At 47.1% G+C, this 17,165-nt stretch overlaps 1 protein-coding gene across 1 annotated transcript in view; it reads left to right on the top strand.

The window, feature by feature from the left end:
• TDRD12 (tudor domain containing 12) overlaps positions 1–17,165 on the top strand; it is a gene marked incomplete at its 5' end in the record, with an annotated part of 96,334 nt that overhangs the window by 41,839 nt on the left and 37,330 nt on the right. The window contains one exon of the mRNA XM_062176006.1: positions 3,399–3,479. Within this exon, the coding sequence (XP_062031990.1) occupies positions 3,399–3,479 (81 nt within the window). The remainder of the gene's footprint in view (positions 1–3,398; positions 3,480–17,165) is intronic.

The raw sequence follows: 17,165 nt of genomic DNA, 5'->3' as shown, positions 1-17,165 counted from the left end.
GCTAGATTGGAAGTGGAGTGTCTGGGACTCGAACCAGTACAGATATAGGATGCTAGTGTCACAGGCAGTGGCTTTATCCACTACACCACAACGCTAGCCCCATCTGAGTGTTTTTTGATGTGTGGTTTCTTGAACCCACAGATTTAATACCCAGGGATATGAAGGGACTACTGTTGTGGCACAACAGGTTAAGTCACCACTTGAGACACCCATATCCCATATCGGAATGCCAGTTTGAGTTTCAGCTGCTTTGCTTCCAATCCAGCTCCCTGCTAATGTTCATGGGAAGGCAGCAGATGATGGCCCAAGTGCCTGGGCCCCTGCCATCCATATGGGAGACCTGGATGGCATTCCTGGTGGCTTCATCCTGACTCGACCATGCTTATTGCAGGCCTCTGGGAGGTGGACCAGGGGCTAGACAGTCTCTGTCTCTAGTTGCCTCTGTTACTCTGCCCTTCAAATAAATAATCTCACATTTATTTATAAATGGTATACATACATATATATGTATATTTGAGAGGCAGAGAGACAAGGAATGAGATAGACAGCTTCAATCCACTGGTTCCCACCCAAAATACTTGCAATTACCAGGACTGAGCCAAGCTGAAACCAGGTATCCAGAACTCAACTCAAGTCTCCCGTGTAGGAGGCAGGAACCCAGCTCACATCACTGCTGCCTCCTAACGTCTGCATTGGCAGGAAACTGGAATTGGGAGCTGAGACTAGGAATTGAATCTGAACACTCTGATGTGGGACATGGGCCTCCTAACTGGTGTCTTAACCACTAGGCCATATGCCTATCTGATTTAACATATACTAATGTAAAGGAAAAATCTTGTGACGATTGCTTAGCAACAAAACTCACTGAAAATGGGTGCTGAATGACTTTGTTTCCTTGTTGGACAAAGTTGTTTCTATAAGGAAGGTCCAGTGGAGGCCAGCATGGGGTGGTCTGGGTGTGGAGCATGGGTATACACAGACCAGAGGGCAGGACTACTTAGGGGGTTAAGAGTTAGTAGGTAGCAAAGACTGGATTGTCATCTCCTTAAAGATGAGTATCAAGGGTTTTGACTATAACCTTGTCTCATCAAGATATGTGTCCGTAACATTAAAGAAACCACAGAAAAGCCATCACACTATACCACTTCTTTTGTAGTCTAAGAACTTAAGATAGTGTTCTACTTTTCCCCTCCTGGACTATATGCTGTGGTTGTCATGTGATGTATTTATATACTAGATTCTATCATGACATTATTTTTTCCCAAAGAAACCTTTAATAAGTACAAATTTCATAAGTATAGCTTTAGGAATATAGTGATTCTTCCCACCATACCTGCCCTTCCACCCCACCTCCTCCTTCCTCTCCCATTCCTAGTCCCATTATCCATTAAGGAAAAGAAAAAAATGTTCCTTGACAGTCAAGACAAGTGCTGTTCAAGTCATTGCTTCTCAAAGTATCAATTTCACTTCTACATATTTCCTTTTAGGTGCTCTGTTAGTTATCACTGAGAATATATGCTATTTGTCCCTTTGAGACTTCATCCATTTTGTTGCAAATGACTGGATTTCATTTTTGTTTTTACAGTTGTGTAGTATTCCATAGAGTACATATCCCATAATTTATCCAATCTTTAGTTGATGGGCATTTAAGTTGATTGCATGTCTTAGCTATTGTTAATTGAGCTGCAATGAATATGGGGTGCAGATAACTCTTTTGTTTGCTGATTTCCTTTCCCTTGGGTAAATTCCCAGGAGTGGGATGGCTAGGTCATATGTATCTCCCTGCTGTCTTCCATAATGGCTTTACCAATTTACATTCCCACCAACAGTGGACTAGGGTACCTTTTCTCCCACATCCTTGCCAGCATTTGTTGTTTGTTGATTTCTGTATGTAAGCCATTCTAACTGGGGAGAGGTAAAACCTCATTGTGGTTTTGATTTGCATTTCCCTGATGGCTAGTGATCCTGAGCATTTTTTGATGTGTCTCTTTTCCCCTTTTGAAAAATGTCTGTTTAAGTGCTTTGCACATTTTTTAACTGGGTTGTTTGTTGTTGTGGAGTTTCTTGATCTGTTAATATATTCTGGTTATTAGTCCTTTATCAGTTGCATAGTTCACAAATATTTCTCCCACTCAGTTGCCTCTTCACTTTCCTGAGTGTTTCTTTTACAGTACGGAAGTGTCTCAATTTGATGTAATCCCATTTGTTAACTTTGGCTTTGATAGCCTGTGCCTCTGGGGCCTTTTCCAAGAACTCTTTGCCTGTGCCAATGTCTTGCAGGGTTTCCCCAATATTCTCTAATAATTTGATGCTATCAGGTCATAGATTTAGGTCTTTAATCCACGTTGAGTGGATTTTTGTGTAGGTGTTAGGTAGGGGTCCTGCTTCATACTTCTGCATGTGGAAATCCAGTTTTCCCAGCACCATTTGTTGAAGAGAATGTCCTTGCTCCAGGGATTGGTTTAGCTCCTTGGTCAAATATAAGGTTGGTTGTAGATGCTTGGATTGATTTCTGGCATTTCTATTCTGTTCCATTGGTCTATCCATCTGTTTTTGTACTAGTACCAAGCTGTTTTGATTCTAACTGCCCTGTAGTATGTCTTGAAAATGACTTTGATTTAAACACTCAGCTATCTTTACAAAGATCTAACTAACTACACTGTAGCCTTACGTATGTAGTTAAGTTGGAGCATTTGCCTCTGAACCAGACGACATGCTGGTGATAAACTCTCTTAGCTTTGTATGTCTGAAAAAATTACTAGTTTCATTTTTGAAAACAACATTTTCACTTGGTCTAGAATTCTACATTAACAGTCCTTTCTTTGCTGTATTTTAAACTTACTGCTTTTCTGCCTTCTTGCTTGTATCATTCTTGGTGCAAAGTCTGTCGTCTTTTTCTCTGTTCTCCTGTTTGCTGTATGTCTTTTCTTGAGTGCTTTTAAAATTTTATCGATAGTACCAGTATGAGCAATTATTATTTGTCTTGATGTAGTTTTTCTCATATTTTTTAAAGATTTATTTATTTATTTGAAAGTCAGAATTACACACAGAGAGAGGGGAGGCAGAGAGAGAGAGAAGTCTTCCATCTGATGGTTCACTCCCCAATTGGCCGCAATGGCCAGAATTGCGCCGATCCAGAGCCAGGAGCCAGGAGCTGCTTCCAGGTCTCCCACGTGGGTGCAGGGCCCAAGCACTTGGGCCATCTTCTGCTGCTATCCCAGGCCACAGCAGAGAGCTGGATCGGAAGAGGAGCAGCCAGGACTAGAACCGGCGCCCATGTGGGATACTGGCGCTTCAGGCCGGGACGTTAACCTGCTGTGCACAGCGCTGGCCCCAAGATATCTTCAAAATTGGGGCAAATAGGTTCACAAATTTTAACAATGCTTTCTGATTTCTAGTGCTTCAAGTCAGAAACCAAATGCGAAACCACTTTGCCTGGCTGAGAAGAAGGATTATGCTGAGAAGAATGGCTGTGTGAAGTAAGAGTTTTTGTTTGCCCGAGTTGTTTATTGAAAGGATGGTAATAAAATTATAAGGAGGAAGTGATATATTTTATTATTAATTTCAAACCTATGTTCTCATCAAAAAATATCTGTACAGTAAGACTCCTGCAGGCTCTGAGCTGTGCTTTTCCTTCCTGATCACCAGGGCAAGTTTCTCTGTGCAGGGCTTTGTTCCAGAGTGTCGTTTTCTTCCCATTCCTGAATCTCTTGTGAAGTGAACAGTTTAAAAAATGAAGTAGATAAAATTGGGGCTGTTGATTCTCTATGGGTTGGTATCTGCTTTCCTCCTAGTTTTATGGGGTTAAACAGGTCTCCTACCTGCTGGAGGAACTGTTGGCAGCAGGACAGTAACTTACACTTGTGTGGGCCACAAAATATTTTCCTGTCGGTTTTCTTTATTATTATTATTATTATACCAGCCTGAGCAGTTTTATATTTGAAATAGCAACAGCTGCACTGGAGCCTCTAGAATGGCAGACCGTTGGGAGGTGAATGAGTCCTAACCTATCCACTGATTCAGCTAGGGAGTCGAAGTGGGGGTGGTGCTGGCTGTACTCCCAGAGGCCTCTGGCATAGCAGGAGCTCCTCACAGAAGTCCAGGGCCAGACTTTGAAGGCTGCCATGGAGTCCACAGATCTGGAGGTAGCTGTTAATGCACCTGATTTTATGTCTCCCTGCAGTTGATTTCTTCTATTTTAAATTATAACCTGCTAAATTAACTCTGGAATGTTATTCCCTTTTATTTCTATATTCGAAAATTCTGTCTTGTCTCCCACTCAGTGTCTTTTACTTAGAACCCTGTGGTTAAATGACATCAGTTATTCTAGCAGTCTTATTTATGGTGGAACTTTGAAGTGGCTCAAGATTAAACAGAAGAGAAGGAAGAAAGCAGTGGGTTTCCTAGAAACCCCAGGGTGGCCTGGTGATCCTGCTGTCCTCAACCAGAGTGAGCGGCCTGAGACTGGCTATGCCATATCCAAAGCCTGGGGAACTGAGTGCCTGTCATATCTGGCCCTCTGGTGAGGGCAGCCTGAAAAAGAAGAGTCCTTTTCTCAAGTATGATCTGCAGGTGTCACATCCCCGTAATGAAATCTGTGTTGAAAACAGTAATAATGTCAGGAAAGGTGACACATACTGCCCGGCCAGTAAGGACCATGTTAAAGGTCGAGCATCCACCAGCCTCCTCTGTTTGAAGCTTGTTTGCTTTTCCTGCCAGTTTCTGGCACTGATGGTGTTGCTCAGCCTGTAAGTACTATCATGCAGTTCTGTTTCTTTCTCCTTAGAATTGTGTCTTTCACATAACTCATTTGGAAACCTCCAAATTATAGTGAGCTCAGGAAGAGGTCACCCCAGAGTCAGTCTTCTTGCCCACTCTGGGAATGCATGCCACTTGTCCTTTGGGATCTCGGATCATTGGGTGACAAGGAGATTGTCAGGATCCACTCCAGAGTTGAAGGGCCCACAACTGCAAGAGAAGCCGCTCCCCTTGGAGTAGTGTCAGCTGCTTAGATTGTGCCTGAGATGCGATTTCTAGCCTGTTGTCAACTTCAGCAGTGGCCCTCGGTGTCTGCTGGGAATGGTGGTGAATTTCAGCTCCATTTTGGTTGGTAGCAGCTCTCCGCGGCATTATTTTGAAGAGGGTGTTGTTGCTGCAGCCAGAGGTGCCAGGGAGAGTACTTTCATGAATGCATAAGGTGGTGGTCTGGGTGCAGGGAGAATGGAGTGGTGGCCAGTTGGCCCCTGTGTGTCATCTGGAATGTCTATGACCCTGTGGCTTTCTTTTCAGTTCTTAGCCTGTCTTTCCTCTCATTCTTACTATAATATGTTCTTTATTATTCAGTTGTCTACCATTAAACATTTTCACATTTGCCTACTTTGTACTATCTGCTTACTTAAAATGGAAATTTTTCTCTAAATACATGTGTTCTTTTTAAAGATACATTTATTTGTTTGAAAGGCATAGCCGTTGGGCAGCAAGGGGTTGGGGGAAGTAGAGAGATTTATCTGCTGAGTCACTCCCCCCAAATGGCTCCAACAGCCAGTTCTGGGCCAGGAACTCCATCCAGATCTCCCACATGGGTGGCAGGGGCCCAAGTGCTTGAACCATCTTCTTTTGCCTTCCTAGGCCCATCAGCAGGAAGCTGAATTAGAAGCAGAGCAGCTGGAACTTGAACTGGCACCCCACTACGGAATGCCATTGTTGCAAGCAGCAGCTTAACCCAGTGCACCACAATGGTAGCCCCCAAATACATGTATTCTTTATAATACTGTCTCAATATCAGGGTTTCATCACCAGTGCTTAGTAAAGCTTTATAGACTGAAATGAGCTTCACAGAGGCTGTGGAATCCTGATGCTGGGCAGCTGTCTTTCCTAACCAGAAATCTCTGCCAGAGTACACTGGCTGGTGAGCACTGGTTACCACTTCTCTTCCCTCTTGAAGTCACATGTGTTCCTCCCATGATCCCATCCTCAGACATCCTTATTCTATGAGATGGACATTCAGTGTCCACAGGCTCTGAACACGGAACCGAGAGTGATGGAGTTCCTTATCTTCTGTTGCTTTTCCTGTGTGTGTGTGTGTGTGTGTATGCGTGTATATGTATGTGTGCGTGAAAGAAAGAGAGAATATGTGTTTCTTTACTGATGTAGCTCTGGATTCCCCTCTGTTGTCTACACGTACTCCTTGCATTTCTACTTGTGTCTCCTTGGAGACCTCCCCAGAGCCTCTGGCATGCCCTGGTTTGTGCCTGAGGAGCTCCATGTTTGGGAGACACTCTTGAGCTGAATCCTTTCTTCTAGACCTCCCAGCTTTCTCTTCCTTGGTTTTACTCTCTTATTTTGGTAGAAAACATCCTTTGGTAACTTCCAGAGAAGGGAAACATGAAAGATACAATTTTTGAAACTTTCCATAAATGCTTTTAAACTATTGTCACACTGGATGCATAGAGTGGGTGAACATTTCGAATGCATTTCTACTTCGTCCTCTGGTTTCCAGCTTCTGTTGCTGAGAGGTCCTCCCCTTTCTGATTCCTTATTTAAGAATCTTCCCGCTGTTTCCCTCTGTGGGAAATAAGCCCACCTGAGACCACCTGTCCACCAAAGGATGGACTCAGACACATGAAAGTAGCAAGAAGCGAGGCTTTATTCGTGACTTGGCAAGGCAGTGTGTGATGGCAGGCACACCTGAGATAAGAACCAACACCCTTTTATCTCCTAGTGCACACGTCCCTTACCCAGTTCTTCACTGGCCGAGTCCTTCGGGAGTCACGATCTTCCCAGACATTGCCCAAGACAGGGCAGGCGACTGGGTGCCCAGACCAGTTGCTAGGCAGACAGGAAGGGGAAGGAGATTGGACGGGATTAAGAGATGGGGCAAAACAGAATTGATTGTGGCGGAGGCCTTGTACCGGAGGACTTGTTAGAGTTATGGAAAGTTTAGCAGTTGAGGGTTTTTTTATACTTTGTGTTAAAATTTAAAACTGTGTTAGGTGTAGCTGGAGGTGTTATGCCAGATTGAGGGTGGTCACGCTCTTTGAAAATAAACCATAAAGCATTTTCTTAAGCTCTTTGACACCGTTAGAGCCAGTGTGTGGAGATTTCATGCTGCGGTGCCAGTGGATCCCTTTCATTAGTAAACTCATGTCTCTCACTTTGGAAAGTACTCTTGCTTTTCTATTTTATTGATCTCTTCTGCACCACATTCTTGTCTTTCAAAAACCATGAGTCACATCTTGGACTTTCTGGACTGGTCGTGGAAATTTTTCTTTAATATTCTTCTGGAGAGGCTGGCGCCGTGGCTCAATAGGCTAATCCTCCGCCTTGCGGCATCGGCACACCGGGTTCTAGTACCGGTCGGGGCACCGATCCTGTCCCGGTTGCCCCTCTTCCAGGCCAGCTCTCTGCTGTGGCCAGGGAGTGCAGTGGAGGATGGCCCAAGTGCTTGGGCCCTGCACCCCATGGGAGACCAGGAGAAGCACCTGGCTCCTGCCATCGGATCAGCGCGGTGCGCCAACCGCGGCGGCCATTGGAGGGTGAACCAACGGCAAAAGGAAGACCTTTCTCTCTGTCTCTCTCTCTCACTGTCCACTCTGCCTGTCAAAAATTAAAAAAACAAAACAAAACAAAAATATTCTTCTGGAGAAAATGTATTATATATTAATATATTAATACCACTTGAGACACCTACATTCCATATTGGAATACCTGGATTTGAGTACTGGATATGCTTCTAATTCCAACTTCTGCTAATTTGTACCCCAGGAGGCAGCCAGTGACGACCCAAGTGCATTCCCATGTAGGAAACCTGGATGGAGTCCTGGTTTTGGCCTGGTCCAGCCCTTACTATTGCAGGCTTTTGGGGTAATGAAGTAATGTGTAGAAGATTCTCTCTGCCTGTCTTTCAAATGAATTTTAAAAATGCTAAAAATACAAATACATTTTTTCTTCTGTTATTTCATCTCTTTTTGCTCTACTTTTGGAACATTTTCATAACTATCTTCTAATTTTACTGAGTTTTTAATTTCAAATATTAAATTGTATTTTGCTGGAGTTTTCTCTCTTACGTGATGTCCCACCCTTGTTTCTTCTTTGTGATGTTTTCTCTTATTTCTCTAAGGATACCACTAATTTTGTGGTGACTTCTCCCTGTAGTGTTTCTATTTTTTGCAAGATACAGTTATTTTTGTCTCTGCAAGGTGAGATGTTTTCCCTAGGTGGCTTGTGGTCTTTGTCTGCTTTTATTTTCATGTAGGGGCCTAACCAGCCTCCTAAGGCTTCTGAGTGCCCAGCAGCTTGCTGACTGTGAGTCTCATCGTGGAGTTAGCTGCTGTGGGGGGACCTCTGAAATCTGTCTCTAGTCCTTCCTCCTCAGTAGGTCAGATGCCCCAGGAAAAGTCCTCCTGTCTCTTGCCATGGGACAAGATCTGCTTGCCAGGGTCCTGGGTGCTGAGTGACAGAAGCCAACCAAACTGTCATTTTTCAGTTGTTAGCTTAACTTCCCTCTTTCTAAGTACAATCCTTCTGAGACAGGATGGAAGCAGGGGCTATGCAGTCAAGCCCCTCCCAACCTGACGTGTCCATATCCAGCTTGAAACCAGTCAGGAGCAAGGAGCATCAGATCCTAACCACAGACGACCCCTGCTGCCCTGCTTAAGGACTTCCTCAACCTGTACCTGCTCTCTATAACTCATGCAACAATAGGTGACTTTCCTGGGGTGGTGGTAGTAACGCCACCGTTTTGAGGGTGTTGTGTGCAAAAAGAAAAAACAAACAAACAAACAAACAAGAGCACCTCTGCACAGGACACTAAGCCAGGTGCAGACCAAAATGCTTTGTGCCAGCAGGGAACCACCATACCTTCCCAACCCCATAAAAGCACCTGTTCAGCTACTGTTGGAGAACCAGTTGGCAGAACCTCTTCATGCCATGCGTTCCACCTTGTGCTCCAACACAAGACCCCCAACGAATCTTGTGTGGGTTGCACATTGGCCTCTTGTGCGTTGATACTTGCAGGTGAGCCAAAGGGGTCAGTAACATGTTTCTGGTGACTCTGGTGGAACCTGGAAAAGGGAATATTCCCCCTTGGAGAAGGTGAAGATTGGTGGGTGTACAGACAGATGGAACCCTCTCTCAGTGGGCCAATGGCTGCCTGTGCCTTTACTTCAGGGTCTCTGCTGTTGGAGAGTTCTCTGACCTCCCAGAATCCTAGCTTACCCCACCCACTGTTTTTCTTTCCTCTCACATGTTTTTCTTTCCTCTCTTTTTCCTCTTTAAGTCCTCGGGCTTGGTTTTTGGTTTTAGTTTTGGATTTTGATTTGAGGCACCTTAGCAGACATCACGTGGGGTGGGTTGAAACTCCTGGCTCCTGGCACTGATCACGCAGCAGGGGACAGGTGGGTTGCCCCTGTGCACTCTGGTTACTGGGTAGAATCAACACAGTTGACTGCTGGAACTGCAGCTTTGGTTTTGGTTTAGTCCTGTCTGAAAACTCCCAGTCGTTGTCTTTTTACTCTGATCTTGCCTCCCAGGACATCATCTTGCTCCTGCCCTCCAGCCATGGCTGCCACTAGCCGCAAGGTGGCTGGAGCTTCTAAGCCATTCAGATTCAGGTGCCCCATGGACATCACCCAGCAGGGATCATGGAGAACTGGTGGGGATCATCCCCTACCACACAGAGTCCATAGAGGCAGATTTGAGATTTTTCCTCCTGATCCTTCTGCCTCTCTGATCTTGACTGTTACTTTGTTTCTCGCTGCTTATATCTGCAGGTGGGTCAGGGCCAAGGTGCTTGTATTCATGGATAGCTGCCCACTGGTGGAGATAATACCCAGTCCCAGGACCTTTAATAATAGGCCACAGACTCCATTGAAGGGCCCATATGGGAAACACTTCAAGTATCCCAGGCGCTGTCCCCTGGGTTGCATCTTAAGCACTTGGAACAGTTTAGGTTGGATGGCTGAAAAGGAAAAAGTAACTTTTTATTCAACATGGTATGACCTCAATACAAGGAGAGGATCAAGAGACATGGCCCATGAACAGGTCACTAATTTATAACACCATTCTTTAACTGGGTTTTTGTGTTTTGAGGGAAAATGTGGAGAAATTCCTTGTGGTCAAGATGTCTTTGAAGCTCTGTCGGGACCCCAAGCTTCATGATTCCTATTGAGGCTGCATGGCTGCTGTTCCTCAGCCACTCCGTCCTGCAGTCCCTGACCATTAGAGTTACTGACCTCATGTTTAGAACCCCAACTCCTTGACCCCCATTGGCTTCTACCACTTCGTCCTCGTCCTATTGGCATCCCAGACGCTAGCCCTGGTGTCACCTCCTCCATGCCTTCCACCCCTTCACAACCACCATCAGGAACAACCCACCTGTGTCCCCTTCCTGATGGGCCTCCACTGGGCTGCAGAAGCAGCTGTCTTCTCTCCCACCCCACCTTCTACGACCCAGACTGCTTTCCTTTAAGAGGAGTAGCAGGTGGGGAAGGTCGAGTCCCAAAGTCCATGCTGCTTTCTCAGTAACTGAGCTAGGGCTACCTCAAGAACAGTTTAGCTGGCTTTCTGAGAGCGTGGAGGTTTAGGGGTGAATCTACCAAGCTAAGCTTGACCTTCTTACTAGGCAAGATGTTGTTGTTTGTTGTGCCCCCAGTGCATTTCCTCAAGAAGGCCAGAGAACGAGCAACCAGTTTTGTCACCACTCAGTATCCCAGGTAGGGACAGAGTGGTTCCAGATCAGGAACACAGTGGGATTGTAGATCAGACTGAGAGACAGGATGGTACAGCTTATTGCCTTATAACAGGGGGGATGAAAAGGTGTGTGGTGCAGCCTGTTAATTATGACACAGTTAACAGGGATCATTCAGGAAAAGGAAGAGAACCGGCCAGCTTTTGGGGCTGGCTCACTGAGGCCTTTAGGAAAGACACGAGCACAGATCCCGACTCTGCTGAGCATGAGCCTCACTTGCTGGGCAGCCCCGACATTAGAGGAAACAAACACTAGAGGCAGGACCTCAGACCTCATTGTCGACCATGGTGGAGGAGGACTTCAGGGTCTTCCAACAGTTGAGACAGGGCAGAGGAGGTGAGCAGAGATAATAGGTTGGCTAAAGTGGTGCAGCTTTCTGCTGCCCTAATTAATTAGCCACTCTGGGAGGAACCCCCAAAGGCCCAGAAGACCAGACAACCAGAGAGGGTGCACCAGCCACGGATGCATCTACAGTGCCTATTGCAGGCTAGAGGGCCATTGGGGGACCCTGGCAAGAGACCCCTCCTGGCCAGCCTCTTGGATGGGAGGCAGGCGGTCACCTCCTGATGAGACCCAGGCACCTGCTCGGCTCCGACTTCAGCACGATCTTTCACCATCACTCCAGCAGAACCCCAGGCACTCTAGAAGTGGCAGGTAGGGGAACTGAGTTCCTTGTGGACACCGGAGCCGCCTACTCTGTCCTGACTCATCCTGTCGGCCCCCCTCTCCAACTGCGACTGCATGGTAACAGGTACAGACAGTCAACCTAAGGTAAGAGTTTACTTTCCCCCTTGCCTATGAGACCAAGTCTAACCCACTCCCTTTTATATGTTCCTGAGCTAAATTTGGGGTTACCGTCTTCCTAGAAGGGGACCAGGAACAAGATGGTGAGCCATCACCAGGCAGCTGCCTGTCAGTACTTCTCAACCCCAAGAACCCAGAAAGTGGCAGAATTCCTGAGAGTATTAAAAATCAAGTAGGCCCATCTGTATGGGACACTTTCACCCCAGGGCTAGCCCACGACATTTCCCCAGTAGAGTGTTTGTGAAAGAGACAGTGCCCATCAAACAGTGGCCACGGAAGGAATCTGCCCCTGCTCTGGAAGTCCCTGGGGCTTGGGTTATTAAGCCTGTCAGTTTACCCTGTAGCACCCTGGTTCTCCCAGTCAGGGAGCCAAACAGGGAGTAATGCTTAGTGTAGGACCTGTGGGTAGTGAGTGAGGCGGTTTTCCTGTCAGTATGTTATCCCAAACACATACACTCTACTTACTCAGATACCTGGAGAGGAAAGGGTCAGTTATATACTGTCCTGAACCAAAAAGATGCCTTAACTCAGAGTCCTAATACCTTTTCACCTTTGTGTATAGAAACCTGGACACTCAGGAAACTATACAGTCCACGTACACCATGCCTCCTCAGAGTTTCAGAGATAGACCCACCATTTGGGACCGTCTTAGAGAACTGAGAGAACTCACCCTAAAAATGGTCCTTATCATAGGTAGATGGTTTGTGATCACCAGCCCCTCTCAGTGAGATTCTGATTATAATACTATAAAAAATAAATAAGGTACAAAGTCTCCCCCTCAAAAGCCCAGGTTTGTCTACATGTAGACCCAGGGTCTTGTGTCCTAACTGTGGAGTAGAAAAAAGCAGTTATTTCCTGTTGGTTCCCAAAACCAGGACAGCTTCAAGGATTCCTGGGAATGTCAGGTTTCTGCTGCATCTGGATCCCACATTATGGATTATTGGCAAAACTGCTATGTGAAGCATGAAAGCATGAGGAGCAAGTACCTCTGGAACCCAGAATGCTAGCAGGCCTTGGAGGCCCTACAGCCAGAGCTGGGCCACGCCGTGGCTCTAGGACTTCAAACCTAGAAAAGCCATTCATTTTTATGTCTGGTAGGTTAGGAGCTGTTTTAGGAGTTCTGATTCAAGGACTAAGAACTATCGAGAGACTGGTGCATACTTTTCAGAACCACTGAGTTCTCTGGTTCAGGGGTAGCCCAGTTGCCTAAGAACAGAGCTGCCACTCCCTTGTTGGTCAACAAGGCCTCTAAATTGGTGCTGGGACAACCCATAGAGGCACAAACCCTTCAGCAGGTGCAGACAGTGTTAGAAGTCAAAGGGCACCATTGGCTGACAGAAAGAAGACTTCTACCAGATTGCCCTGACAGGTCTGTCAGACTCTTAAACCTGAACATCCATCTGCCTTCCAGCCCAGGTGAGGGGGCCCTGCAACATCAGTGTGTTGATACTGTAAGACAGACCTTCTCCAGCAGGCCTGACCTCTGGGATGAGCCCCTCGAGAACATGCATGCTGAATGGCACACGGATGGAAGCGGTATTACAGAGGGAGCAGTGTGGGTGGCAGGCTATTCTGTGGAGAGTTTAACTGATGCCATAGAGCAGGAGCACTATCATCCCAAACCTCAGACCAAGAGGACAAACTGATTGCTCAGATTCAGGCCTTATAATTGGGAAAAAGTAAAACATTCAATATTTATACCTATTCAAAGTACAGGTTTCTTTTTTTTTTTTTTTTTGACAGGCAGAGTGGATAGTGAGAGAGAGAGACAGAGAGAAAGGTCTTCCTTTTTGCCGTTGGTTCACCCTCCAATGGCCGCTGCGGCCAGCGCATCTCGCTGATCTGAAGCCAGGAGCCAGGTGCTTATCCTGGTCTCCCATGGGGTGCAGGGCCCAAGCACTTGGGTCATCCTCCACTGCCTTCCCAGGCCATAGCAGAGAGCTGGCCTGGAAGAGGGGCAACCAGGATAGAATCCTGCGCCCCGACTGGGACTAGAACCCGGTGTGCCGTCGCCGCAAGGCAGAGGATTAGCCTGTTAAGCCACGGCGCCAGCCAAAGTACAGGTTTCTAGTAACTGCATGCCCACACCACCCATATGGTAGGAAAGGGGACTGTTACGAGCCGAAAACTCTGGTATTAAACACAAAGACCTAATCGTGCTTCTTTGAGAGGCAGCCCAGCTTCCTCAGCAGGTGGCAGTTGTTTACTGAGAGGATGCATCCAGTGTGAACCAGGGAAACAGTAGGAAGAGAAGGCCACCAAATGGGGGAGGGGGGTCAGCCTGCGGAGTCTGACAAGGTGCTGACCCCAATGATAGATCCTTCCACCTTCCCCAGCCGTCCCCATTAGCCCCAGCAAGAATATGAGGAGGCTGAGGTTGGGATACGGAGATAAGGATATTAGTGGTTCCTCAAAAATAGTGGAGTTCTCCCAGGATCAGACCAACAGAAGCTCATTAAACTCTTCCATGATGCTGCCCGCTGTGGGAGAGAGGACTGGTAGAAACTGATCTATGGGGTCTTTACAGGGAAAAACCATAAAGTAGGTGACCCTGCCCTGTGAAGTCATGTGTCCACAATAATCCCCTAGACCATCCTATCTTACCTTCATTGATAAAACCACTCCAACATGGAGGGACATACCCAGAAGACTGGCAGATGGGTTTTACACAGATGCTCCCTAGATCTGGACTCCAGTACTTTTTGGTGTTCACCTGTACCTTTACAGAGTGGAGGATGCTTTCCCACTGCACTGAAAAGGCCATAGAACTTTGTAGACTCCTCTTTTGGGAGATAATCCCTCATTTTAGACTTCTCAATCCCTCCAGAGTAATAATGGGTCATCCTTCTTAGCAAGTGTTGCCTAGACCCTCTCAGGGCCCCAGGAATATGCTGTAAGTTGCATGCCTCCTGTCTCCCCCAGTGTACTGGAAAGGTTGAGCAAATGAATCACTGTTGGGTCGTAGTCCACCCGTACAAGGATGGACTGGGTCCGAGGAAAGGTAAGCGCGCCGCTCGCCCGTTCCCCAGCCTCCTGGTCCCGGAGACTATCAGACGCAGCGGGGAGCCAAGTCTAGCAAGGACTCAGTCACCTTCTGCATAATAGTACCTTTTATAACACAAAACTGCAGAGTCATTGGGGCAGGGCTAAGGACCAACCAATCACTTAAAAAATCACCTTATGGGGGGATTTCTATAGGACTAGCCCTATGTCTATACACTTGTTACTAGTTTTGTTACCTCCCCTGATGTTGCGCAGCCAGTTAGTTTTAGTGGTAAACAACTTTGGATTCCGCCCATCTTACTTCCTCTGGGCGCCATCTTACTTGGCTCTGCGTGGCTTCATTCTGCACAGCTCGGGCGGGGGCACCCTGGAGCAGCTGCGCATGCGGAGCCCCCGGGCCTGGCCTGGCCTGGCCTGGCCGGGCTCATGCCCCACAAATCACATCCTTGAGCTCTGCCAAGAAACACACAAACCATGGACCAAAAGCTTCCCAAAGCAACCCTCAGGGTCCCACTGTCCCCAGGGGTGTGATGTGTGGAAGACCTTTCCTTACCATTGACCTCACAGACAGGGGACTGATCAACCTGGGACAGGTCCAGAGAGCCATCCTGGAACACGGAGTGCAGGTTTGCCAGCTCCTCAGGAGACATCATCCCATTCCCAGTTTCAACCAGGGGACCAGGTTTTGCTTACAACTTAGAATGGAAAGGACCATTCTTGAGGGATCTTGGCCACCCTTACTGCCGTAAAATGCAAAGCAGTCCCCAGCTGGGCCTACCTCTCCCAGTAAAACAGGTCTCTTCTAAGCCCCATAGGCCGTTCCCAAGGAGCCCACCTACTGCTGCAAGCCAGTGACGGAGCTGAGACATCTCCTCAAGGGAAGAACAGATGAGCTCCAGCAGCTCTGTGTCAGGCTGACACTGGCTGGGGCTGTCACCCACCCCTCCATCAGAAGAGCCAAGTTCTAATAGAGGGCAAGGGATTTTTACACCTCCAAGGTTTAGAGTTCAGCTGTCCTTCCTCAGCAGACAGCACTACACACGATGAGACCTTTGTCTCCCTCTCCTTAAGAATAAAGAGGATGGGAATGAGATAGGAGAGAAGCAAGGGTCACTCTATCAAGCTCTTCCTGACTTACTGTGTGTCGATCCCCAGCTCCAAACCAGTCAGGAACAAGGAATATCTAAACCCTGACTGCAGAAGATCCCTACTGCCATGATAGGAACTTCCCCAGTCTGCATGCCTGCCCAGAACACCCCTGGGTGACCCGTATGTGGCCTTCCTGGGGTGGTGGTAGTGAGTAGCACCCTGTTTTTTGAGTGTGTCATGTGTACAGAAACCCATAGTCGCCTACACAGAACACTGAGCCAAGTGCAAACAAAACCAAAATGGCATGTGCCAAGGAGAATGAGCCAGAAGTACAGTCTGGGTGCTGATCCAAATGCTGTGTATAGAGGGGAGTTCACCACACCTCTTCAACCCTGTAAAAGTACCTGTTCAGCTCCCGTGAGGGAATCAGGTGGCAAAACCTCTTCTTGCTGTGCTGTCTCTTGTGTTGGAGGATAAGCCCCCAGTAAGCTTGTCTGGGTTGCCTGGTGGCCTCTTGCCAAATGCTGCTTGCAAGTGAGTCAGAGAACCTGGAGTTGGTAACACTTCCTCCTCGGCTGTGCCTCTGGTGCCCAGTGTGAAGACTGCTTTCATTCTCTCCAGAGAACCAGCCCCTGATAGTTCCCTAGGGTGGGAGCACTGAGAAGAACCAGGGGATCCAGAGATTGCCCCCTTTGTTTTAGTTCCCTGTGACATTGCCATAACCAAAGGAGCCTGGTCCTCAACCCTGGACTTTCTGGAGATTTCTCTGTGTAGATAGAGTCGAGCCTCCCGTGGCTAGCTCAGCATCATTTGTCTTGGGTTGGCCATGGCAGTTAACCACCTGCCCATCTGTTTTCTGTCTTCTTAGGTTTTGTTTTGGAATGTTGTTTCTTCTATGATTCTCTCTTCATCTTTAAAAATAGCTTTACCGAGATAGTCATATAACAAAGTTTACCCTGTATAGTATTAATGAGGGTCTTCAAAATGTTCACAGGAATGCATATTTTGCAAAAAGCTATGCATGGAATTCAAAAATGTTTTGTATCAAGACTTTATCTCTTAATTCCATTTTTTATGAACTTCTTGACGTACCCTCATATACTTTATTTTTTTTTAAAGATTTATTTATTCGAAAGAGTTACACAGAGAGAAGAGAGGCAGAGAGAGAGAGAAAGAGGTCTTCCATCAGATGGTTCACTCTCCAATTGGCTGCAACAGCCAGAACTGCGCCAACCCAAAGCCAGGAGCTTCTTCCTGGTCTCCCACATGGGTGTAGAGGCCCAAGGACTTGGGCCATCTTGCTACTGTTTTCCCAGGCCATAGCAGAGAGCTGGATGGGAAGTGGAGGGCCGGGTCTCGAACCGGTACCCATATGGACGCCGGTGCTTCAGGCCAGGGCATTAACCCACTGAGCCACAGCGCCGGCCCCACCCTCATGTACTTTAAAAGGTACATAGTTCAGTGGCTTTAGTATATTCAGAGACTTGTACAACCATGAGCATGGTCTAATTCCAGAATGTTT

This window comes from Lepus europaeus, chromosome 19 (assembly GCF_033115175.1).
Source record: "Lepus europaeus isolate LE1 chromosome 19, mLepTim1.pri, whole genome shotgun sequence".
In the NCBI taxonomy this organism is placed as follows: domain Eukaryota; kingdom Metazoa; phylum Chordata; class Mammalia; order Lagomorpha; family Leporidae; genus Lepus; species Lepus europaeus.
The sequence above is the reverse complement of the archived record's forward strand: the minus strand, read 5'-3'. Positions and strand labels throughout refer to the sequence as shown.